Raw genomic sequence first — 25,571 nt, forward strand, 5'->3', positions numbered from 1 at the left:
CAATGCTAGTCGCTAGAGGAGACAGAGGAAGATCAGGTAGAGACTCCAGGGAAGAACTAACAAATAATCACAGTTCTTCAAGCACAGCAAGAGAATTATGCCCCATGTTCCAGTTCAAATCAACTGAAATGCTTAACTACCCATTATCAGATTCCGACTCTGTGAGCAATATTCACCGAACCATCCAGCAGTCACAATTGGAAATTCAAGCCTGCCAATGACTAAATGCTGAAGCTAAACTGGGAGCAGGAGCTGCCACCAGCAGTCAGAATATGAAGCAGCAGGGAGAGATCAGAGTGTAGGTGGCATATCGTTCTCAATGTCTTTTTAAAATTTCTAAAATGTCTGACTGCTACAAAGAAAGTGTACTATATAATCCAAATATAACACCCTTAGTCATATTATAATCATATTTTGCATATGTGTTCATTTTTAGCATTTACATTTCTAAAGGGCTGTTATGTCTATTTTAATTCTGCCGGTACCCACCCTGGCTGAGCTGAGGCATGGTGTTACATAAGGAACAGGGCCCCGATCCATAGCAGTATATGCCATCTTCCCTATACGCTCAGCGGCTTCGTAGCTCCTTTCTGACGAGGGGCCCTCCAGACAAGCATCCCCTAAAGTATAAAAAGGTAAAGGACCCCTGACAGTTAAGTCCAGTCATGAAAGACTCATCTCGCTTTACTGGCCGAGGGAGCTGACGCTTGTCCGCAGACAGTCTTTCCGGGTCATGTGGACAGCATGACTAAGCCGCTACTGGCAAAACCAGAGCAGCGCAAGGAAACGCCATTTACCTTCCCGCCGGAGTGGTACCTATTTATCTACTTGCACTTTGAGGTGCTTTCGAACTGCTAGGTTGGCAGGAGCTGGGACCGAGCAACGGGAGCTCACCCTGTCACGGGGATTCGAACCGCCGCCCTTCCGATCGGCAAGTTCTAGGCTCTGTTGTTTAGACTACAGCGCCACCCGCGTCCCAGCCCTAAAGTATATGGGGCTGCTATTGGAAATGAGGGGAGATCAGCCACCCCACCACAATGCATTTGGAAGCTCTTTACATGCGAACACAGGCATGTCTAGATCCAATCACAAATACAGAATTTTCTCAGACCACTTGCATTCCTCTCATGGAGAGGCAGAGGTAACTGGGTGATGTCAGTTACTGCCTGGTTCTTGTAGTCTGTCTCTCACTTGCACACTTTGGAAGTCACTTGTAGAACCATAGAATAATTGTAGAGTTGGAAGGGACCCAGAGGATCATCTAGTCCAACCCACTGAGAGGAAGGAATCTCAATACATGGTCACCCGTCCAATTTGAAACCATGCCAGACCCTGCTTAGCTTTGCAAGTGCACTAGCAAAAATTTTTTTAAAAAAATTGTGTGACACTGAAGACGAGAGCAGCATCCATTGCCCAATAAAACCTAGCTAAGTAATACTGATTAAAAAGGTAAAAAGAGAGAGAGCACAAGCTCAAACTGGCACACAAACTTCATCCTCTTGATACCTCAGGGGAGGAAGAATTGTCATGAACCCCACAATCCTGATGGGTTCAAGGTGCAATTTGCTGTCAGAAGAAGAGGAGGGAAAGGACAGACAATGTTGTCAGTGGGGAGGGGCCCGAAGGAGAGGAAGGGGACTCACCTCCTTTTCCCTTAAAGGGGCTGGGAAGGGGGAGGTTGAACAACTGAAGGAAGGGGTATGAGGGGCTGAGCCCCGTTCCATCACCAAGAGCTTGGCACCACCACTGCTGCTGGAAGCAGATCCGTGCCCCCCATCTGGAGAAACATGTACCACCCAGCCCACCAGCCTAGTGGCAAGAGAATTTCTCAAGTGAGTGCACCATGTCTTACTTTTAAAAACCGGCAAAAATTGGAAAAGCAGCAGCGTCCCAACTAAAACAGACTGGTTATCTAAAATGATGGAATACTTCCATACTGACGAACTAACAGAGAGGATAAGAGGAGATATGGGGCAAAAAGTGACTAAGGAGTGGGCTATCTTTAAGGAACACATCAAAATTTATGTGGAGAAAGCAGAATTTCTGACAGATACTGAGTGAATCCAGAAAAAGATTAGAGTGAAAGGAGAGTAAAGTTAAGATAGAAGAAGAGATTAAAGAAATAATGAAATGTGTTTAAGCTAGTTGGAAAAATAAAGTAGCGTAACAAGAACGGCTGGAAGTCAAGTCACTTGGTAGGTGTCCGTATGAGGTAGGTGTGTAGGTATGTTGATATGTATAGTATAGGTAGGTACTATATAGAGTAATGTAGGTATGTTTTATGTTATGAAAATTAGGTAGTGTGTTGTGTACGTGTATTGTATAAATGTATATGCATGTGTTTTATATGTTAATAAAAAAAAAGGCAGGAGGGGGCGTGCCTATTTGTTGAGACAACATCACAAATTTTGTCCAGTCTTGGACCCCTGATATTAGTGCCTCTGGCAATCTGTACCTGTAGTCTGACCTAAATAGCTGTAAGCCTTAAATAACGCTTCCATCTTAAACACAGGTAAGCCCCTCTGTCGCTGCCCTTGGGACAGGAGCCAGGACAACAATCTCTAGAAATTATTTGGCCTTACCGTATGTTTCAACAGTAGAAAATGGAGGAGCACAAGAGAAAAACAGTTACTGGCAAGGGAGGATTCTGATAAATTTCAAGAGATGCCATCTAAAAGAACAGGAATAGGGGTGTAAACCATCTGACTAATATAAGCAGCAAGAATACTTATTGCAAAGTATTGGAAGACACAAGATCTACCCACTCTGGAAGAATGGCAGATGAAGGTGATAGACTATATGGAACTGGCGGAAATGACTGGCAGAATCCGAGACCAGGGAGAAGAGTCGGTGGAGGAAGATTGGAAGAAATTTAAAGACTATTTACAGAAACATTGTAAAATTAATGAATGTTAGAATGATGTTGGAATGAATCTATGTGATTTTAGCAAAAATGTAACAAAGATTTAAGAAAAATAGACTGTTAATTGGTGAAAAGAGGGAAAGTAAATTTATATTAAGATCAAGATAAATTTTCAGGATAAAAATTTTGAAGAGAGGGAAAGGATTTGCTGAAATGGATAATTGACTTAGAATACAAAAAAGGGAGGTGTGAGGAGGTCAGGGAAACAAGCAAATGAAAGATAAGTTATGGGAAGGTTTGATTTTTTTTGTTTTTAATTGTTTCTATCTTTATGTTTTTTTATTGTGATGTGTTGTTTTGTCATTGTTTAATTTGGTGTGTTTTCTTTTGCCTTTTTGTAAACTTAAAACCCTAATAAATACTATTTTAAAAAAAACACAATCTGACTAATATGGACCAGTGTCAAAAAGAGTGCCCAGAGTCCATTTTAGGAACTTGCAAATTCAGTCTAACTGGGTATGCTATATATTTAATTTCCTCCATTTGAATCCTGTTTGTCATGCACACAGAGAGCATGTGGGTGGATCCTGCCTGCTCACCTTCCTTTTCTGGAATGATCAGCTGAAATGCTAATAAGGAAGAAGTGTGGTGACAGCTGAAATGAATGGCATTATGTGCTTTGCCCAGCTGGCTCAAAGATCTGGAGGTAGATGTGTGATCTTGTCACCAAGTGAGCATTCTTGATAGAATCCAGAATGCGGCAGCTAGAGTGGCGACTGGGAGTGACAGCCAGGACCATATAACACCAGTCCTAAAGGGACTTCATTGGCTCCCAGTGCGGCGTCTCCACCCCCGTCATCTAGGCAGGACACTTGAGGTCCAGCTCCGAAGGCCTTCTGGCAGTTCCCTCCCTGTGAGAAGTGAGGTTACAGGGAACCAGGCAGAGGGCCTTTTCAGCGGTGGCACCCACCCTGTGGAATGTCCTCCTATCAGATGTCAAGGAAATAAACAACCATACAACTTTTAGAAGGCATCAGAAGGCAGCCCTGTATCAGGAAGTTTTTAAGGTTTAATGTTTTAGTATGTTCTGATATATGCTGTGAGCCGCCCAGAGTGGCTGGGGAAACCCAGCCAGATGGGCAGAGTATAAATAAAAAAAATATTTTTTATCATCACCATCATCTTCTTAAAGTCATGCCACCTGAGGTCTTGTAAAGACATTATTGGTTCTTGTCCAGGGGTAATTCTTTAAATAAAATAATTTATCCTGTTTTTACATGATAAATACCAAGGTCTACACGCTATTTCTTAGTGCAGATAATAAAACTTTCCTTACTATACTATAATGAAGATTTGTATTTTGTTTAAACCCCCCCCCCCATTTTTTCAACTGCCCAACTAAGGTAGCCTTAAGAACTTTATGCCTTTTTATAAGAAATAACAAACTAGCTGATATTGCTGGTGTTTATTACACGTGAGTGATACATTTATTGTGGTTTTTTTTAAAGAACCCAAGGGAACTGTCCTATCTCTTAACAATAGGTATATTTGTAAGCAACATTTTAATAAATGAACAGATCTGTATTTTTAAAGGTCACAAATATCTCTAACAGTACAGTCTACTACCTAAATTATATATAACGTTTCATTTTCTTACCATAGCATAGGAAGCTTACATCTGATAAGAAATTAAGTACTGTATTGCCAATATGTCAATTCCCTCACTTTTGAGGGAAAGGGTGACATTAACTGTCCACTTTTTCCCCTTGGCTTTCAAAACTTCTAGGAGTTGCTGTCATCAGTACTGTCCCTGTTAGCACCATCAAATCCACAAAAATGATAATGAAGTTTGAGATGTGACTGGAGCACAAGGCAGGGTACCTGTGGCAGTAACTAGCGAAAAGACCCTGATGTTGGGGAAGATGGAGGGCACAAGGAGAAGGGGACGACAGAGGAAGAGATGGCTGGACAGTGTTCTCGAAGCTACCAGAATGAGTTTGACCAAACTGCGGGAGGCAGTGGAAGAAAGGAGTGCCTGGCGTGCTCTGGTCCATGGAGACACGAAGAGTCGGACACGACTAAACAACAACAACCATATTTTATACCAGCAAAAAGAAATGCTTGCTACTTAAGCAGACTGGAATTTCAGCAGAGAAGCCACAGTAAAAAGCACCTGCACTCAGTCCCTTGTTGTCTTATCCAAACTGTGAACTCTCAATATAAAACAACAGAACTCGAGATGGCCAGGATCAACACCTGAAAATTCCTCTGAATCATGACTTCGCTACAAATATATATGTACATACTTTAAAAAAGGTCATTGCTTATGAAAATAATTATAAAAGAAAATATTTAAGAGTACAGTGGTACCTTGGTTTACGAACAGCTTAGTTTATGAACAACTTGGATGAAGAACGCTGCAAACCCGGAAGTAGATGTTTTGGTTTGTGAACTTTGCCTTGGAAGCAGAACATGTTTCGCTTCCTGTTGAGTGTGTTCCATTTGTAAACCGAGTCCCCCGCTGCTATGGGAAAGCACACCTTGGTTTAAGAACGCTTTGGTTTAAGAACGGACTTCCGGAATGGATTAAGCTCGTAAACCAAGGTACCACTGTACTGTATACAGAACATACCCAACAGCCCTGTGTGTGTCGCATTGGGTGCTTGCTGCGTTCTGGAGTCTTCGGTGACAGTAATTGAGCCTTCCTCCATGCTTGGGAAGTCTGTCAAGTCACGGGTCCCACTGCTCTGACTAAGCCTTCTGCCCAAGGCTGCTGGCAGGTTGCTTGTGTCTATTTCTACATGAGGCTGGTACCATGTTTTCATGTCCTGAAAGTAAAATATGGGGGGTGGGGGGAGAGAGAATAGAAAAATGAATGATTCTTCAAGGCAAGCTTTAAAGAACCTATAATTTTCTCCAACAACATTTTTTTGAGTGTATATGCATTAATATATTATTATTATTATTTACTATTTATACCCCACCCATCTGGTTGGGCTTCCCCAGCCACTCTGGGCGGCTTCCAACAAAATATTAAAATACAGTAATGCATCAAACATTAAAAGCTTTCCTAAAGAGGGCTGCCTTCAGATGTCTTCTAAAAGTCTGGTAGTTGTTGTTCTCTTTGACATCTGATGGGAGGGCGTTCCACAGGGCGGGCGCCACTACCAAGAAGGCCCTCTGCCTGGTTCCCTGTAACTTGGCTTCTCACAGTGAGGGAACCACCAGAAGGCCCTCAGAGCTGGACCTCAATGTCCTGGTAGAACGATCCGGGTAAAAGATATGATTGCTTATGCATCAAAATAGGTAAAGGTAAAGGACCCCTGACCATTAGGTCCAGTTGTGGCCAATTCTGGGGTTGCGGTGCTCATCTCGCTTTATTGGCCAAGGGAGCCGGCGTACAGCTTCCAGGTCATGTGGCCAGCATGACTAAGCTGCTTTGGCGAACCAGAGCAGCGCACGGAAACGCCGTTTACCTTCCCGCCGGAGCGGTACCTATTTATCAACTTGCACTTTGACGTGCTTTCGAACTGCTAGGTTGGCAGGAGCAGGAACCAAGCAATGGGAGCTCACTCTGTCGCAGGGATTCGAACCGCCGACCTTCTGATCGGCAAGTCCTAGGCTCTGTGGTTTAACCCACAGCGCCACCTGTGTCCCTTATGCATCAAAATACTGTATATGAAAGAAAAGATTTGAGGACTCCTTACTTCACGTGGCCCAGTTCTCTGCCTCTATCTGGAATTCTGTTAGGACCTTTGTTTTTCCCCCCAGTCCTTTTGGTTAGTTTAGAGAGCCAGTGACTCCACCCCCAGCCATGAAGAACACTGGGTGACCTTGGGGTACTCACTGTCACCCAGCCTAACTTATTCCACAGGGATATGGTGATAACATGCACTACTGTGTGAATATTCTAACTGGATGAAAAAAATATGGAAAAGATTGCAAAATTACCTGATTAGCAGTAGATCTATGTCTGATTGCTTCTCCCAAGGAGATACCACTGACATATGAAACCTGAGTCCCACTGCTGCTTTGGCTTAACAGCTCTTCTTTCGGACCTTGACGTGGTGGCGTTGTTGCAATAGGCTGAAACAAACAGATCTTTTTCATAATGATGGCTGGAGAAACTGGTATTTTGTCCTATTTTGTCCTGCAGGACCAATTAGTTTCTAAAGTTTTATGGATATTCAGCAATATTTTATATTGCTTGCTTAAGTCAGTGAGGCAAGAGTTGAATACTACGTTGGAACAATGAGTTAAACAGCAAAATCCAATTATCTGAATAGTCACAGGAGCACCCAAAACATTTCTCAGTATCCAAAACTTAGTAAAACAATACTGCATGGCTATCTGTCATGGATGCTTTAGCTGAGATTCCTGCATTGCAGGGGGTTGGACTAGATGACCCTTGGATCCCTTTCAACTCTATGATTCTATTCATCCACATATTATAAAAATATGCATTTTCCAGGCATGAAGAAACAATGGATGTTTAACAAACATATTATTGAAGAGACTGCCTTGTGAAAAGTTCCTGTTCTTCTCTGGCTTCTTAATCTCCTCATGCCTCAGAAAGGTTAGGATCAGTCCAATACATTTATCTTATACAAAATGCTTAGTAACAATATAGAAATTTACTTATGCATGCAACTACAGCTGCAAGAATGTTACTTGCCTAAAAATGGAAAGAAGTGGTAGGCCCAATGAGAGAAGAATAGATACAAAAACTTACCGGAAGAATAAGAAATCAAGATAACAAACTTTTTATAAAAGAATAAAAATGGTTTATTGAATATTTACAGAGAACTTGTAAACAGATAAAAACATTGGCAGGATCTCTTTCTCTGTCCATCTACCCAACTCAGCCCTTCCACCTGCATCCCAAAACTCATTTTCTTTCTGCCCCCCCCCCACTTGTTATCAGATGTTACAATTTCCCCTTTACCTTTGTGCCTACAAGCTGATGTAGTTTGGTAATTAAGCCAGCAAGCTGTTATTTTAAGAGTGAGGATTTTGTTGTTGTAAAAAAGGAAAAGAAAAAACGTTAATGGTCTGACATATCCTGTGCACTAGACAAGGCCCTCACTCCACCTTCCCACCTTAATTCCAGTTTATTGAAGGAATTGAATAGGATGCATACACCACTCCTGGGCAAATCAAAAGTGGTGTGTGATGAAGCACGAACAATGAAGGCAATTAGTACTGGGTAAAACGCAAAAGGTATTGATTTTAGATATGTTAAGCAGAGGTAATTATGTGGGTGTTCTGAATGATAATCAAACAAGATGAGTAAAGCAGACATTGCCTTCAAAGGGGTCCACAGAGAGCAGATGGAGACTAAAACAGAAGAAGAGTAAATCCACGAGGGAGGGGGCCACATTTCTTTGGTTTCTTCCTAGTAGGGAGAAGAACCAAATGTAATAGCTGTATTCTGAACTGAGCCTGGACATTGTGATCGTACCACACCTCTGCTTTATGAATGCACTTGGCTCCATCGTTCTGCCCAGACACTGAGGTCCAGCGTCGAGGGCCTTCTGGCGGTTCCCTCCCTGCAAGATGTGAGGTTACAGGGAACCAGGCAGAGGGCCTTCTTGGTAGTGGCACCTGCCTGTGGAACGCCCTCCTACCGGATGTCAAAGAGAAAAATAACTACCAAACTTTTAGAAGACATCTGAAGGCAGCCCTGTTTAGGGAAGCTTTTAATGTTTAATAGGTTATTGTATTTTAGTGTTTTGTTGGAAGCCGCCCAGAGTGGCTGGGGAAACCCAGCCAGATGGGCAGGGTATAAATAATAAATAATTATTATTATTATTATTATTATTCCTGTTCGGTTCTAGGCTAAATTCAAATTGCTGGTTTCAATCCTTCACACCCTTTTTTTGTTTGGGACCAGGGAACCTGAAAGATTCCTTGCCTCCGTACCTACCTGTCCATACTAAAAGACCTGTCCATACTAAAACACCTCTGGCCTGCGGGCCAACGTAGGCCTGCCATGGAAACCAAGTAAACTAGCACCTGTCTGTCTACCAGCTATTACCAGACAAGCGAGCTGTGATGGCAAAGAGTTATTTTGATACTATGGCAGCACCGCAAAAAGGAAGAGAGTTTAAGAAACGGCGACAGCAAAGGTGAAACGGAAGGGACGGAGACCATGACAGACACGTTAGGAAAGGACTGCTACCTATTTAAAAAATGGGACATCCAGTTTCTATGAAAGGATCTGCTAACTGTGATTGGAGGGGTCCTTTACAATATTTGCTTCTCATACAGCCTGCTTTGCCTCCTACTTCTTTGCATCAGCATCTCATCATATCCTTGAGCACCATATGCCAAATTGATTGATGTAAACTGGAAACCCTATAAAAGAGATCTGGCAACCAGATAGAAGGGAGATCCTTCCGAACTCCAAAACAGGAGACTAGGCTTCCCTTCGCCAGCATCTAATGCTGAGTGTTTTACAGTCATACCTAGGGATAAATACGCTTCAGGTTGAGCGCTTTCAGGTTGCGCTCCGCGGCAACCTAGAAGTAACGGAGCGCGTTACTTCCGGGTTTCGCCGCTCACGCATGCGCAGACGGTCAAAATGACGTCACGCGCATGTGCGGGAGCGGCAAAACGCGACCCGCGCACACAAGCTGTAGCATCTTACATTCTGTTCAGGATGCTAACGGGGCTCCGGAACAGATCCCGTTCACATCCCGAGGTACCACTGTATATAAATTTAACTCACCCAACAGGATCCACGGCATTTGGGGTTGGCGTGCCTTTACTTCAGAGCCAAGCAGTATATAGAGAATTCAGGACTTACCGTAGCTGTAACCGTCCTTGTCAGGAGAATGAATGGGGCCTGGGGCACCCAAGAGCAGTGAGATATTTCAAATATCTCAGCACAGGAATGTAGACCCAGCAAGCACCAACACGGCAAGGCCTCCCCCCACCCCCCAACTGCCAGGTGGAGGGAGCCATGCCCTGTCTAAGCCTCAGCTATACTGCTGTCATAAAGACTGAGACCTTTGTGAGATTCGGTTGTCTGCCTCACCCTGACAACTTTCACAAATTATCACATCATGTTATATCCTGATACAGACGGAGGGGAAGCCTCCATGCCGAAGCAAATACACAAACGTTGCTAGTTGATCCCAAAGAGCCTCCTACTCATTCAGGCTGCTTTCCTCCTTTTATTACTGGAATTCACTTATTAATTGCCTTCTACACACATAAGATAGTTAGAAGCGCTTAAAAACACAAATACAACAAATACATTTAGAACAGAGCTACAGTAAAACCCTGGGGAGTGATATATACACAAGGCATATGCTACCATCATGAATGAAGATACTATAATTCAAATCTGTACGGTTACACACTGCAAGCACACAGATTAAGTATTAACAATAATTCTTTGGAGGTGTCTGAAGGAATGGATGCCAGTAATGAACACCAAATAGAATATTTCATATCTCAAAAGAAAGTTAATTAACTAGAGGCTCAAAAACTGCCACATTAGTAACTGGAAGAAGCTGACAGCAACAATACATTCATATGACTAGTTGCCAAAGAAAGCGTGGAGGGATGAGGAAATGAAAGAGCAATGTAGAAGGAATACAAATATCCAAGAAGTTGCACCATTGGGTGCAGAAACTCTAAAAAAATATTTACTTTGGTAGCAACCAGAAAAACAAACAGGAACAAATAGACTTATAACTTCAAATTAATGAAACTGGAATAATCCCTCTCCCGGGATGTGCATGTAATTAAGCTAAGGGAAGAAAACCTTGTCAGATTTTGAAAGTGCAAGAATTAGTTCTCTTCACTAAAATATATATTTTTTGGGGGGGGAGACACTGACAGCTATGAACTATGCTCATTTCATCACAGCTGTATCGATCAATGGGCAAGGCAGAAAAACTCTCAAGCACCTGCTGTATTTAAGAAAACTAAAACAACAACCAATGATTTCAGGCTAGGCAAATAATAGATAACCAGACTAGAGTCTACTGTAAACAGTGAAGATGTGAAACCATCAACCTAAAGTGGAATAAATGTTAAGACCCATGTATGTTGTCCCTAGGGAAATGCTGTCCCTAAAGAAATGGATCATTCAAGCAGTAAACACAGAGCTGAGAGAAAATAAATAAGGAACCTAGGAAGCTGTCTCATCCAGATCAAGCCAGTGGTCCATCTAGCTCAGTATTCTTGACACCAACTATCAGCGTCTCTCCAAGGTTTCGGAAAAGAAGCCTGCACAGTCCTACCAGGAGAGATGCCTGGGACCTTTTGCATGTAACAGCTCAGCGTTAAAAGTAGAAATTGTTATACAGGAGACAACCAAGAAGAGGATGAGAAATTCTCGATAGTTTTACAGCCACAAACATTCAGAAAATTCCACGCCATGAATAAAGGAAGGAAATATGCATGCTAGGGAAAGAAAATGTGCCTGTTGGCTTGTTCACTCCCCTTGTTCTTTTCGAAGACTTTGGGGAAGCATGTACTACAGTTTAGCAGACAAGGAATGAACAGTAGGGCTGGGCAATATATCATCCCAACTTGGTTTGAAGTGCATATCACGATATTGGTTTCATAATGTTTGATCTGGCAATATCGTGAACCATGGTGCGTGTGCATGTGATGCCAAAATCACAATGCAGGGAAAACCGCGAAGCCAGCCCATGCCTCTACATCAAGGTAAAGGTACCCCCTGACAGTTAGGTCCAGTCGTGGACGACTCTGAGGTTGCGCACTCATCTCGCTCTATAGGCTGAGGGAGCCAGCGTTTGTCCACAGACAGCTTCCGGGTCATGTGGCCAGAATGACTAAGCCGCTTCTGACAAACCAGAGCAGCGCACGGAAACACTGTTTACCTTCCCACCAGAGCGGTACCTATTTATCTACTTGCACTTGACGTGCTTTTGAACTGCTAGGTGGGCAGGAACTGGGACCGAACAACGGGAGCTCACCCCGTCGTGGGGATTCAAACTGCCAACCTTGCAATCGGAAAGCCCTAGGCTCTCTGGTTTAGACCACAGCGCCACCTGCGTCCCTATGCCTCTATGTAGTTCCACCCTTATTACAGACATTGTGATATATCGGTATATCACAATGTTTAGCTGGTGTTATACAGTATTGCGATGCTGGAAACCAGACATTGCCCAGCCCTAGAGAACAGCCCAAAACTAAATTTCAGAGGGGGAAATGGCTTTGATGGTCTAAACCTGACATCATACACAACCAAAAGCAGGTTTTAACACCGCAGCTACCTGCGAACTTTCATGCATGGAGATTCAGAAGAACCAACAATCTTACAGAGGGTTTGAAACAACACTAAACTTTAGCTAATTGTAACTGGAAGCAAAAGCTTCTGGATTCCTGCAGGGTGTCTAGCCTTGCTCCCATTACAATAAACAACAGTTTATAATGAGGTCTGAATGCAGCCAATGCTATAGAACCAGCAGAGTTTATCATGTGTGGCACAATCCACCTGTCCCCTCAGAATTAGCTAACTCCTAATTGGAGTAGAAACAGTCAGCAAAGGACGCGTACTGTGCAATGAGCACCTCCACTGATCAGTTCCTGACTGGGATATTTTGACAGGTCACAAAACCTTGTTGCCAAGAAAAATAAAGTATTCGCTCTAGCTGCTTAACCAAAGGAGTTGTGCAGTATGCCAGGATTATTCAGGTTTCCCAGAACTCCGATACTTGCGTTGTCTGCCGCACAGAAGTTGAAGGGAGGGTTGTACAGTGGTGCCTCGCAAGACGAAAATAATCCGTTCCGCGAGTCTGTTTGTCTAGCGGTTTTTTCGTCTTACGAAGCAACCCTATTAGCGGCTTAGCAGATTAGCGCTATTAGTGGTTTAGCGGCTATTAAAGGCTTAGCGGCTAAAAGGCTATTAGCGGCTTAGCGGCTTAGAAAAAGGGGGGGGGTGAAAAAAATTGCAAGACTCGCAAGACGAAGCAAGCCCATAGGGAAATTCGTCTTGCGAAGCGCATCGAAAAACGGAAAACCCTTTCGTCTAGCGGGTTTTTCGTCTTGCGGGGCACCACTGTACCAGACACAGTGTTAGAAACAGATATATAAGCTAATCGCCAAATGGCACAATGGAATGTTTAAGCACCTTGGCATTATCTTTATTAATTTCATTTCTATAGCGCTTTATATTTTAAAGGAAAAAATATCCAAAAATCTCATTTCAAGCAGGTAAAATGGTGGGCATCGCTCCTGCCTGTCTTGCCAACAAGTTTATTAGCTGAGAATAAAAAAGTTCTTTCAGCCCGGTGAAGTCTTCTATATAGCATTAAAGCTTGCATACTATTTCAGCAACACTCACAGGTCAACCTTGCTTATTCAACAGAATCTAGACAGAGGCAAGTGGAAGGAAGACAGACACATCCTGAGTTTAATTTCATGTGAAGCCCTGCCTTGCTCCACAGCTAACTCCTTCTAGTCTCTCTCAGAAGTACAAAACTAATGATACACCCTAGAGAGTAGAGACGGGTTGGGAACAAATATAAATCACACTATTTAATTGTTTAAAACTATGAATTAACTGCAAGAGATGCAGTTTTAAAGGGTTTTGATTTGGCTCACAGGTAGGAAGTAACCCACCCCAGGTACAAATAGAAGGGAATTTGGATTATTTCAATTTGAAGTATCACTCATCCCTAGGTTCACTAGAGTCCGAATTGATTTTCTGTGCTTGAAAACTGGCAGTGAATATCAAGCCTCTCTTAGGCTCTGATAATTACATGTTATGCTTAATAAAAAAAAATCAAGAACGGCTGCGAACATCGACAGCTGAAGATACTAATTTACACCCCAAACATAAACATGTCTAATTGGACTTCAGTAGGGACTTGCTTCAGAACAAACATGCTCAAACCAGGATGCCTGTAGAAGCAATGTTTTCGCTCAAGCATGAGTAAGTTAGGTGACAACCATCCACAGCTACCCCACAAACACATGGGGCAAAAGGCTGCATCCACTCTACCCTCCCACTAGAATGCCACTAAAAGTACTTTATAGCAGAAATGCTATAAAGGTTTAAGAAAAAATAGATTGTTAAATGGTGAAAGGAGGGAAAGTAAAGCTATAATATATTAAGATAAAATAGAGGATAAAAACTGGAAAAGATGGAAAGGTCTTGCTGAAATAGCTAATTGAACTAGAATACAAAAAGGGGAAGCATGAGGAGGTCAAAGAAATAAGCAAATGAAAGATAAATTATGGGAAGATTTGTTGTATATATTTTTGTATTTCTTTTTCTTTTTTCTTTTTTTTTCTCTTTTTGATATTGTGATATGATGCTTTGTTTTTCTGTTTAACATGTTGTTATCTATCTTTTCTTTTTGTAATCTTTTAAATCTCAATAAATATTATTTAAAAAAATAAAAAAATAAAAAATAAAAGTACTGTATGCCACAACAGAGCTCACACATCCATAATACTAGTTCACGATGGTTCTCCATGGTTTAGAACAGGGTTTCCCAAAGCTGGGTCTCCAGCTGTTTTTGGACTACAACTCCCATGATTCCCCAGCGGGCAGGAGCAGTGGTAGGGGATGATGGGAATTGTAGTTCAAAAACAGCTGGAGACCCAAGTTTGGGAAACCCTGGTTTAGAGGATCCTCCTAGCCTAGACAAATACATATTTTGACTTCCAGAAATTAAAGTCACAGGCATCCACAAAGCAGTGGCAAACAGATCTGAAAGCTTTACATCATCACAGTTCCAGATGATACTTCACACCTCCTTCCTCCTAGCATAGGGACAAACCAAGGAGTGGCCAACTTAGCATTACACCCAAACCAGCAACATGTGGTTTGTTTCTGAAAAGCTACAAGTACAATTCTAAGCCAGCTGCTCCATGGTTTGGTGGGCAGGAAGGGAGAACTGTTACTTCCGAATGTGGCCAGTGTAAAATAAAACTAATTTTCATATTATTTTTTGAAAACACACAGGCCCATATGCAGGACTGAAAATTCACGGCAAAATAAAAATAGTACATATTTATTTACAAGGAAAGTATCTGCTCAGCAAGACCTCAAAAGAAGGTCACAGCTGGCGTGCCTTGCTTTTGAAAAAGGGCAAGTGATTCCCTTCCTACATTTCTGTTCTCCTCTCCATTATAAAATGCCCTGGGAATTTTCACTGGAGAACAATTATAGCAAATAATAAAATAAACTTCACTCAGGCACACTGTAAGCAGTTTACTTGCAAATCCCACATCCCCTGCTAAACTCCTAGTGTCTTTCCTTCACTTATGAAAGCAACAATGCTAATTCAGATTACTGCAATGGGCTGTATGTGGGGCTACCCTTGTGGATGGTCGACGGGCTGCCGTTGGTGCAGAGATCAAAACCCAGGATGCCTGAAGGCAGCTTAACTCCTTGCATTGTCGCCAACCTGCGGCGAGGCCAATTATGAGATTTTGGCAAGAAGATATAAGGCCCTATGCAGCTCAGAACTACATTACTTCAGAGACCAACTTATCCTTCATATATGGTAGGTCACTAAATTCCGCAGGACAGATTCTCCCTTAAGTCCCTAAAATATCAGAAGCCCATGCCGCAGCAACTCTAAGCAGGGCCTTCAGTTTGGCTGCCCCTGTTCTGTTAAGCCACTTCCGACATCAGGAGGAGGTGGGGTTGCGGGCTCACGCCCCCAACACGCGCACGGAGGCTGGCTTCCAGCCCCGCGCGATCCGGGGAATCCTCAGGCCTCGCGGCCCAGGGATCTCCCTCTTTGGTCCGCGTAGCTGTTGTGGTTTCCCACCCGCCCGCCCTTTAAGGTTTCCCTTCTGAACTTGCTATGGACTTGGTTGGTCGCCCTTACGGGGCCTGGTAGGATTTTTTTCCACTTGGCAAATTGGCACTGGCCATTTGGTTTTTCACCTACCTAGTAGCAAATCGTCACAACTCCTTGGTTTTGGCGGTTAGGTATTGGTAGGGGTATTGTTATGTAGATGTCTTGGTGGGGGAGGAACGCCATCACCTCCCCCAACTGTTGAAGGGTAGTCCGGTAAAAGATTCCGGGGGGCGTTGCCTCGTCCGAACCCTATGGAGGCCAGGACCTAAAGTGCGCCCCCGGTCGGTGACCCGGGGGAGTACCTAGTTGATGTTCATCAGCAGGGCTCCCTCTGCTGGTGTTAACCCTTCCCGGTTTTCAAGCAAACAGGCTGAAGAAGGATAGTCTGATAGGACCAATGCCTAAGCCAATACCGCTCTTACCCGTAACCAATAAAGTTGTGGCCAATTTTAGCCCATTAACCTTAAATAATTGTGTCCTGTCTCTTTATTCCTACTGGGGGGAGGCGGGAACTCGCCACGCAAAACAACATTCCTATAGAGCTACAAGAAGAACCTACCCTTAATGATTAAATACAAATCCCAAGATTAATTTATCACTGATATAAGATAATTTTGGTATGACTGGATGTTACCAGCGGAAAGACTTATTAAAAGCAAACTTAACTTTTAACAAATCTAACCAAGGGCATGCAAATGCACTGTATTAATGAGAACTCCTACACTGAATGCCAGGTAAGGAAATGTGCCATATCTAAAGTCACAAACCTGCGCAACAAAAACAGCAGCCAACTTATTGTACGTATCAGGCAGTTTGCATAAAAGGTTACAAACCCAAGATAAAACATACCATCCTTATAAATCAGAGCTATCCAAACTGTGTGTCGCGACACCTTAGTGTGTCAGCTGCAACGGTTAGCTGTGTCAAGCGAAAGCTCTCATAAGGAGTTAGCTAAACCTCCAGTTTGCTAGTAAAACTGAATTACTGTGTCGCGAAATGATGCGTGTCTAAAAAGTGTGTCACCGACATGAAAAGTTTGGAAAGCTCTGATATAAACCAAGAGAGGTAGAGATTTGCGGGGGACGGGGGGGGGACGGGACAAGGTGCTCCCTGCTCCACACTGTGGACTAGCACCATGGGAAACACATTTGGGGGGGGGGTCTGCAAGTTCAAAGTGTGCGCAGACACAGACACATCATTTATAACTTTTTGTTTTAATATGGGGGGATAGGATTTCCCTTTCTGATGCATTTCCACACATGCAAGCACAAAAATCCCCCCACATTATTATGAAAGGGAGGGGGGCAGTGAAATGCCCTTAAAAGAAGCCCCCCAACTGAAAGCCCTCTCCCCCTAATTAAAGCCCCACCCCCAATTAAAGCCCCCATTAAAGCTCCCTCACCTCCATAATAATAATGCTAATATTGGTAATATTAATATTAATAATAATAATAATAATGTTATATTAATCTGGCTGGGTTTCCCCAGCCACATTAAAGCCCCTCACCCCCAATTAAATTCCGCCACCCCAATTAAAGCCCCCACCCCCAATTAAAGCCCCCACCCCTCCAATTAAATCCTCTCACCCCCAATTAAATTCCCCTACCCCCAATTAAACCACCCCCACCTCCAATTAAGGCCCCCACCCCCAATTAAATCCCCTCACCCCATATTAAATCCCCCACCCCTCCAATTAAAGCCCCACCCCAAATTAAAGCCCCTCACCCCCAATTAAATCCCCTCACCCCATATTAAATCCCCACCCCTCCAATTAAAGCCCCACCCCCAATTAAAGCCCCCACGCCTTCAATTAAAGCCCCTCACCCCCAATTAAACCCCCCACCCCCAATTAAATCCCCTCACCCCATATTAAAGCCCCCCACCCCCTCATACTCACGGGAACTTGGCCCTCCTCCTTCTCAGGCCCCTCCATGGCTGTGGGGAGTTGAAGGGAGTCGGGGGCGCTAGTAACGGCAACAGTGGGGGGGGGTGGCTTAAAGCTCCGCCCCTTTCAGCGCCCCCCGCCCTCTTTTCTCCCTCCCGCTCCCGAGCAAGCCTCCCGAGTCGAGGAGAAGCGCGCATGCGCATGCGCCCGCGGGGCCGCTCTCTTCCCGCTCGCTCGTTGTTAGGGACTCGCTCTAAGGAGGGTGGGAGGGGGCGGGGCTTCCTCCCGCCCGACGCCGGCGCGAGCGAAGGAGGGAGCCGTTGGAGAGAAAGCGAAGGTGCGCGCGCAAGCGACGGGGCGGGCAAAAGGCTGAACGTCCGTCCTAGGTCCAGGAGCCAATGGGCTGGAAGGCTCCGAGCGTGCCTCGCTGCCATTGGGCGAGGGGCTCCGCGAAAGAGGGCGGAGCCTCCAGCTGCGTGGCCGTGCGCGCTCTCAGGCGGGAAAGTGGGGGGGGGGGGCGTTGAGATTTTGAAAGACCCGGATGACAACATTCCCTACTGGCCTGCTGACTGCCTCTGAACATGGAGGCTCCACTCAGCCCTCACAGTTCATAATCCTGGATAACGTTTTTCCTCCTCCATGAATTTCTCAATAGTCCTAGATTTGGAGGGCGCCCCAGAGGCCATCTAGTCCATCTGCCAGGAATGACAAGAGGGATTAAAAAAAAATTTAATGTTTGAAATACTTAGACTGAAAGGTTTTCCCCCCATGTAATTTCATCGTTGTGTTCTTTTTGTAAACCGCTCCAAAGTTTATCAGTTTTGACAACAAAGCGATACGATACGATATCTTTATTGTCATTGTCCCTTGCGGAACAATGAAATTGAAAACTACATAAAACTACATAAAAACTACATAAAACTACCACAAAACTACATAAAACTACATAAAACTACCACAAAACTACATAAAACTACATAAAAACTACTACATAAAACATTCAAAACCCCCTAAAAACTCTAAAACCCCATTTTAAAACACACTATACTACAGAAACCCCTTATGCTGTGTTTAGAACCAGAATTGCATTAGCGTAGAAACTGTTTTTATGAAACAAAAAAATATTACTTAAAGAGTTCCAAAATTAAAAGAAAAAGTATGCCATGAAGGTGGTCTCACCATCCTCTGAGGCAGTTGGACAGCTAATAACCACCAGGAATTCCTTTAAATCCTTGGTCTTGCCAACTGAACCCCATTGGGTTCAAGTCCTACCTCCTAGAGCAACAGGAGACAAATTTGCTCCATCTGTGAGTCTAAAAAAACATCTACTCCTGGGCCGCTGAATTGCACATCAGCCCTGAGTGCTCACTGGAAGGACAGATCCTGAAGCTGAGGCTCCAAGACTTTGGGCACCTCATGAGAAGAGAAGACTCCCTGGAAAAGACCCTGATGTTGGGAAAGATGGAGGGCGCAAGGAGAAGGGGACGACAGAGGAGGAGATGGTGGGACAGTGTTCCCTAAGCTACCAGGATGAGTTTGACCAAACTGCAGGAGGCAGTGGAAGACAGGAGTGCCTGGCATGCTCTGGTCCATGGGGTCATGAAGAGTCGGACACAACTAAATGACTAAACAACAAGCAGAGGTTGGGTGGCCGTCCGTCATGGATGCTTTAGCTGAGATTCTTGCAATGCAGGAGGTTGGGCTATGAAATATACTCCAAGTCGAATGTGAATTTCATGCTCTTTCTTCAGCTCTTAGTAGCAATGAATGAAACCTTCCCCAAAACGTCTAGCTATATATATAGAGTGCATTATATACACAATGGGCCCCGCATCATTGGCTAATTTCGGGCTGCTACTGTAGGCCAATCAGGTTTCGGATTCACTTCCTCCAGTTGCCTGATTGGCTGCTCCTGCAGGCCAATCAGGTTTCGGATTCACTTCCACCCGGAGATGGATTGGGTTGCTTGTGCAGACCAATCAGACTGCTGCATTCTGGATCCTATTGTTCTAGGATTGAGCTGAGTACATATCAGGCTAATAATAATAATAATAAATTTTATTTATACCCCGCCCTCCCCAGCCAAGACCAGGCTCAGGGCGGCTAACACCAAATATAAAAACAATTGATTGCAATACAGCTTAAAAAACAAGATTAAAATACAACATTAAAATGCAGCCTCAAAAACTTTTTTGGGGATAAAAATGTCAAGTCTTTACCAATGCTAACTATCCAGACTGCTCCTACAGGCTAGATGGCCCTTGGTGGTCTCTTCCAACTCTACAATTCTATGATTCTTTGTGAATTGCATATATATTTAATATCCACCACTGGATATTGATCTCCTGCCAACCTAGCAGTTCGAAAGCACGTCAAAGTGTAAGTAGATAAATAGGTACCACTCCGGCAGGAAGGTAAACAGCATTTCCGTGCGCTGCTCTGGTTCGCCAGAAGCGGCTTAGTCATGCTGGCCACATGACCCGGAAGCTGTACGCCGGCTCCCTCGGCCAATAAAGCGAGATGAGTGCGCAACCCCAGAGTTGGCCACAACTGGACCTAACGGTCAGGGGTCCCTTTACCTTTTTACTGGATATTGATAAAATGTCTTTTGCAGTTGATATTAATCTTCGCATACCTTCTTTTAAGCTTTAATAAAATCTACTGAAAAAGACATATGTGCTGTGGTGAAAACCACAGAGCCTAGGGCTTGCCGATCAGAAGGTTGGCAGTTCGAATCCCCGTGACGGGGTGAGCTCCTGTTGCTCGGTCCCTCCTCCTGCCAACCTAGCTGTTCAAAAGCACGTCAAAGTGCAAGTAGATAAATAGGTACCGCTCCAGCGGGAAGGTAAACAACGTTTGCGTGTGTTGCTCTGGTTCGCCAGAAGCGGCTTAGTCATGCTGGCCACAGTGATCCATGCGATGGTCACCTCCAGGCTTGACTACTGTAATTCGCTCTCCGCGGGGCTGCCCTTGAAGCTGTCCCAGAAACTCCAGTGGGTGCAGAATGCTGCAGCGAGGCTCCTCACGGGATCTCTGCCATAGGAGCACATTCACCCAGTGCTTCCAGCTCCACTGGCTCCCGGTGGAGTACAGGGTCAGATTTAAGGTGCTGGTTTTGACCTTTAAAGCCCTTCGCGGCCTAGGAACCTCGTACCTACGGGACCACCTCTCCCGGTATGCCCCACGGAGGACGTTAAGGTCCATATATAGCAACACCCTAGAGGTCCCGGGCCCTAAGGAAGTTAGATTAGCCTCAAAGCAGAGGCAGGGCCTTCTCAACACTGGCCCCGGCCTTGTGGAACGCTCTGTCTCATGAGACCAGGGCCCTGCGGGAACTGATTTCTTTCCGCAGGGCCTGTAAGACAGAGTTGTTCAACCTGGCCTTTGGCTTAGAATCAACTTGATTCCCTCCCCCTCTTTCTTTTTTCATTTCTCCTCCTGTGAAGAGGCTGCATTCTAATGTTTTAATGTTGTATCTTAATCTTTTAAATTGTATTTTAATCAACTTGTTTTTATTATTGGTTGTTAGCCGCCCTGAGCCCGGTCCATAGCTGTCAACTTACAGATTTGAAAATAAGGGACCAGCAGCCTTGAAAATAAGGGACCAGCAGCCCAAATAAGGGACCTGCAGCCTCACCTGTTTCAGGCACTCCAGTCTTCCTGTCCTCCTGCCGTCTGGTCAAACTCATGCTGGGTAGCTTCGCGAACACTGTCCAACCAACTTTGTAACCAGAGGTTCAACTGACTAGAATCTGAATCACATGCACCACAAGGCCTATGCAGCCTCAACTTAAGATGGCTCCCCAGCCTGGCTTTGCACTGCAAAGTTTGCAGCAGCACGTGCAACAAAATGGCGTCCAGCATTCAAAAAACTCCTCAGCTTGCATTAACTAGCCACACACAAGGCATGCAAGCTCCACCCCCCAGTCGTTCTTAGACTTCTTATTGGGTGAGCAACACAGCCAAGCAACACAGTTGGAGCCTCCCTCCTCCCTGGCCGGTAGGAAGGGAGGGAGAGGAGCTGCTTCCTTTGAAATTTAAGGGGCATCCTTTAAGGGACATCCATCAATAAGGGACAGCAGCGGGACATGGCGCTGGAATAAGGGACTGTCCCTTCAAATAAGGGACACTTGACAGCTATGGCCCGGTCTTGGCTGGGGAGGGCAGGGTATAAATAAAAAAATATTACACTGGGCAACAATTTTTTACTTTTTGAATGTTGTCTAGATTTCTACAACTGATTTAGGGTATTTTTGCACTGCTGAATCAGGAAATGGCATCCGTTTCTCTCCATCAGGTCAGGTTTACTGTAAACTGAATGGTGGGCATTGATAAAGGTAAGTACACGTAAATTGCATGTTGCTTCACCATTTTTCAAACTTCAGGGCTTGAACTTCCGTTTCTTGGAACTCCTGGAATGCTCAGCAGCAGGGAGGTCTCTCTTCAGAGTCCAACAGTAGTCAGCCATCATGACTGCGTCCCAGCGACCCTGATACCTGGTCTCCATCTCTTTCATGTCCTGATGGAATCTCTCCCCCTGCTCGTCACTCATTGAACCCAGGTTCTCAGGAAACCGGTCCATATGTGAAAATAGGTAGTGCATCTTGACGGTCATGTTGCAGCCCAGGTTTCTGAAAGCAGTCAGCATGTTGTTGACAAGTTCTGCGTAATTTCTGGCCTTATTGTTGCCAAGAAAGTTCTTCACTACCAGAACAAATGCCTTCCACGCTTCCAGTTCCACTTCGTTCATTGAGTTTCCGAACTCTGGATCTCTGATGAGCTGACGGATCTGAGGACCGTCAAAGATGCCAGGTTTCAACTTCTCCATGGTCAATCCTGGAAAAGCCTGGCACAAGTAAGTGAAGCAATCACCATCCTTGTCCAGAGCCTTGGTGAACTGCTTGATTAAGCTGAGCTTGATGTGCAGCGGTGGGAAGAGTATTCTGTCTCTGTCCACCAGAGGGTCGTTGATGACGTTCCTTTTTTTGCAAGGCACCAATTCCTCCCGCACAGGCCAGTCCTTCTTCGTGTAATGCTGAGCACGGTCCCTACTATCCCACATGCACAGAAAACATGGGTACTTGGTGAAGCCAGACTGTTGTCCCAACAAAAAGTTCACCATCTTCAGGTCAACACAAATAAACCACTTATGCTGATCATAACCAATTTTCTCCAGCACATACTTCACCGCTTCATAGTTCTCCTTCAGTGTAGTCGAGTGAGCCAGGGGTATAGAGGCAAACTGGTTGCCGTTGTGTAGCAGAACACATTTCAGTGATCGCTTGCTGCTGTCAATGAACAGTCTCCAATCTTTGGGTTCGTACTGTGGCACTCCAAGCTTGAGCAGAAGCTGCGCAATATCTGCACAGTACACCAAGTCCTCTTCCGAGAAAAAACGGAGGTTTTATTGACTTCAAACTGATCCCTTTTCGACATAATCACCCAGAACTATCGGACCCGAATACTTCTTGTCAATAAAATAATCATTTCCAATCAAAACAATTATTCGACATGGCATTTTACCCCCACCAACTTCTTCTAAAATGCTCCACACAAGCGTACATGTGAACAAAAACGTAAAAAAACAACATGTGGCCATAGCTCAAAAACTTGACCTGATTGAGCAAAACCAATGTGATTTTTGGATTCAGCGCATCAGATTCGTCCTAAATCAGCTGAAAAAACGCAGACAACAAATTTGTTGTTGACCAGTGTTGTTATTATTATTATTATTATTATTATTATTATTATGACCCGGAAGCTGTCTGCAGACAAACGCCGGCTCCCTTGGCCCGTAAAGCGAGATGAGCGCACAACCCCAGAGTCGGCCACAACTGGACCTAATGGTCAAGGGTCCCTTTACCTTTACTTTATTGGATATGGAGGCTATTAACTAATATAACACAAGGTACCCATTTTTTCCCTAAGGCTGGCTGCTAATTTATTCAGTCTGTAAGTAAGTTTTGATGCGATTTTTTATTTCATTCCTATCTTTTTTACCACATTGTGATGTTTACATGAAAGGTTGTATAGATTCTGCCGATGTATAAGGGGGTACAGGGGTGCTGCAAACCCCAAAGATCCCCAAAAATCTCTATTATCATCAAACAGGACATATCTCTTTGCACAGGAGTTATGCTGGCAAGGCCTCATGCCTGGCATCAATCGTGTTGCAGCATTCTGCACTGAGGTGGGATCTAGACACATATTTAAAAACGCTGTGAAAATGCCTTTTTAAAAAGTGTTTTGAAAAATATATTGAATTTGCCATAAGTCCACCATCACCACCTAGTGGCACATTTGTATAATGCAGTTAAAACGTTTTATTTGCAGCTGTACAGCTGAGTCCTGACTGCAGCTTCCGGCTCAAGTGCGAGGGAAGCCCCACTTAGAGCGCATTGCAGTAATCCAGTCTTGAAGTAACCAGCACATGAACTACTGTGCAAGGCTTTTCCCGGTCCAGGAATGGCACTCAGTGCAGGCAGGGGGTGGGTAGGAAAGATGGAGAGACACATAGAAATAAATGGGGACAGAAGGAACCATCATGCTATCTTCACAGGTCACTTTCCAGACCCATGGAGAAATCAGAAGATTGAAATATAGCTGGGATTGAGCCACCAGTAAGTCTCTAAGCAGAAGCATTCCTCGCTGCAACACTTTGTTGCAGCATGAGCCCACTTGCAGTTTAGGGAGTAAAGCAGCCATATGCCACCACTAAGCAAGATTTAGTGCAAACTGGCTTGGACCTCCACTGTTAACCTGTTGCAACAAGGTTTTGAGGCACCTTGAAGATTTAAAAAATTTATTGCGGCGTAAGAACAGTGACCCATTCCCGACAGAAGTAACTGGCGATAACCTTTGCTAGCTTTGCCATGTTTCTGTATCCACGGTTGTGATTAAGTGTTAAATAAATTGGACCAAATCCGCTGGTCAACCTGAACTAAGCAGCTTTTAAAAAAATGTCACTCTAACCCTTTCGTCTGCAGAGATGCAAGCAAAAAACGAAGTGGGTGCAATTCAGTAAGGAAGCAGACCTGCTCTTGCCTCCCAGTGTTTTGGCAAATTAATGCACAGACCCTGCTCTGATTGACAAGCAAGACAAGCAATGGTGTTTGACCGCCTTTGCTCCCATTGCATACTCTTGCCTTTAAACAAGAAGGGTCAGGTGTAGGATGTCTGAAAGAAAGACCAGACCCTGCCTTTTATGCTCAACTTGATTATTGTTATATTATTTTCCAGTTGGCTGCATTGATTTTCCAGCAGCAGGGAGATCTGGGTTTGTTTGTTTTTCCTCGAGAACAAATTGGTGGCTTTCATTTGTCTGCCTTGAGAATAGCTTAGGCATGGTTTTTTCCAAAACATCTATGCAATTGCAATGCGTATATTAATTCAACGAAGGCATGAATAATTAAAATAGCTCATTACCCAGCACTGAGGCTGAACCTCAAAAAAATCAAAGCAGACAAGACGTTAAAATCCGGAAAGTCAAAGCCTTTCTCCGGCCACAGTGGTTGCGGATTTCCAAAGACTCTGCAGCGCAGTGACAAAAATAAATGTGTCTCCTTCTACAGATATTTTCATACTGCACCTTCCATCCAGACTAGATCCTCAGGTCATTAGACAATAAAGCACTATTAAAAATAATAGCTAAACAGCAAAATCGAGAGCAATAGGGCAAAAATAAACAGCAGCAGGCAGAGAAAATAATAGGATGGAAGAGCAGTGATCCGTAAAGCACACATTCAGATACGTTGATTCAGGAAACGCGTTTTTGAATTAGGTCATTTTAACCAGTTTAGTGAGCCAGTGTCTCATTTACCCAAATCAGGGGTAGTTAACCTTTGGCCTGTGGCCAATCTCGTCCTGCTAGGGGGTCAAATTTGACCAACGAGGCCAATTTTTAAATGCCACGCCCCCCAGCCAATGGCAGGGGGAGTGATGTTTGTCACCTGATTGGCAGGGGGCTGAGACTGATTCTGTTTTTTTTGTTTTGTTTTTTTTAAAATAATATTTATTACTA

The 25,571-nt window shown here is 44.2% G+C and overlaps 1 protein-coding gene across 2 annotated transcripts in view; it reads right to left on the reverse strand.

The window, feature by feature from the left end:
* ALMS1 (ALMS1 centrosome and basal body associated protein) overlaps positions 1–17,772 on the reverse strand; it is a 69,979-nt gene extending 52,207 nt beyond the window's left edge. For both annotated transcript variants that reach the window (XM_081020611.1, XM_081020610.1), the window contains exons 1-3: positions 17,564–17,772; positions 6,815–6,949; positions 5,496–5,691 (exon numbers count right to left, since the gene is read on the reverse strand). In XM_081020611.1, the coding sequence (XP_080876737.1) occupies positions 5,496–5,691; positions 6,815–6,949; positions 17,564–17,599 (367 nt within the window). In that variant the 5' untranslated portion in view covers positions 17,600–17,772. The remainder of the gene's footprint in view (positions 1–5,495; positions 5,692–6,814; positions 6,950–17,563) is intronic.
* Positions 17,773–25,571: the final 7,799 nt, after the last annotated feature.

This window comes from Podarcis pityusensis, assembly GCF_964106645.2.
Source record: "Podarcis pityusensis genome assembly, chromosome: 9".
In the NCBI taxonomy this organism is placed as follows: domain Eukaryota; kingdom Metazoa; phylum Chordata; class Lepidosauria; order Squamata; family Lacertidae; genus Podarcis; species Podarcis pityusensis.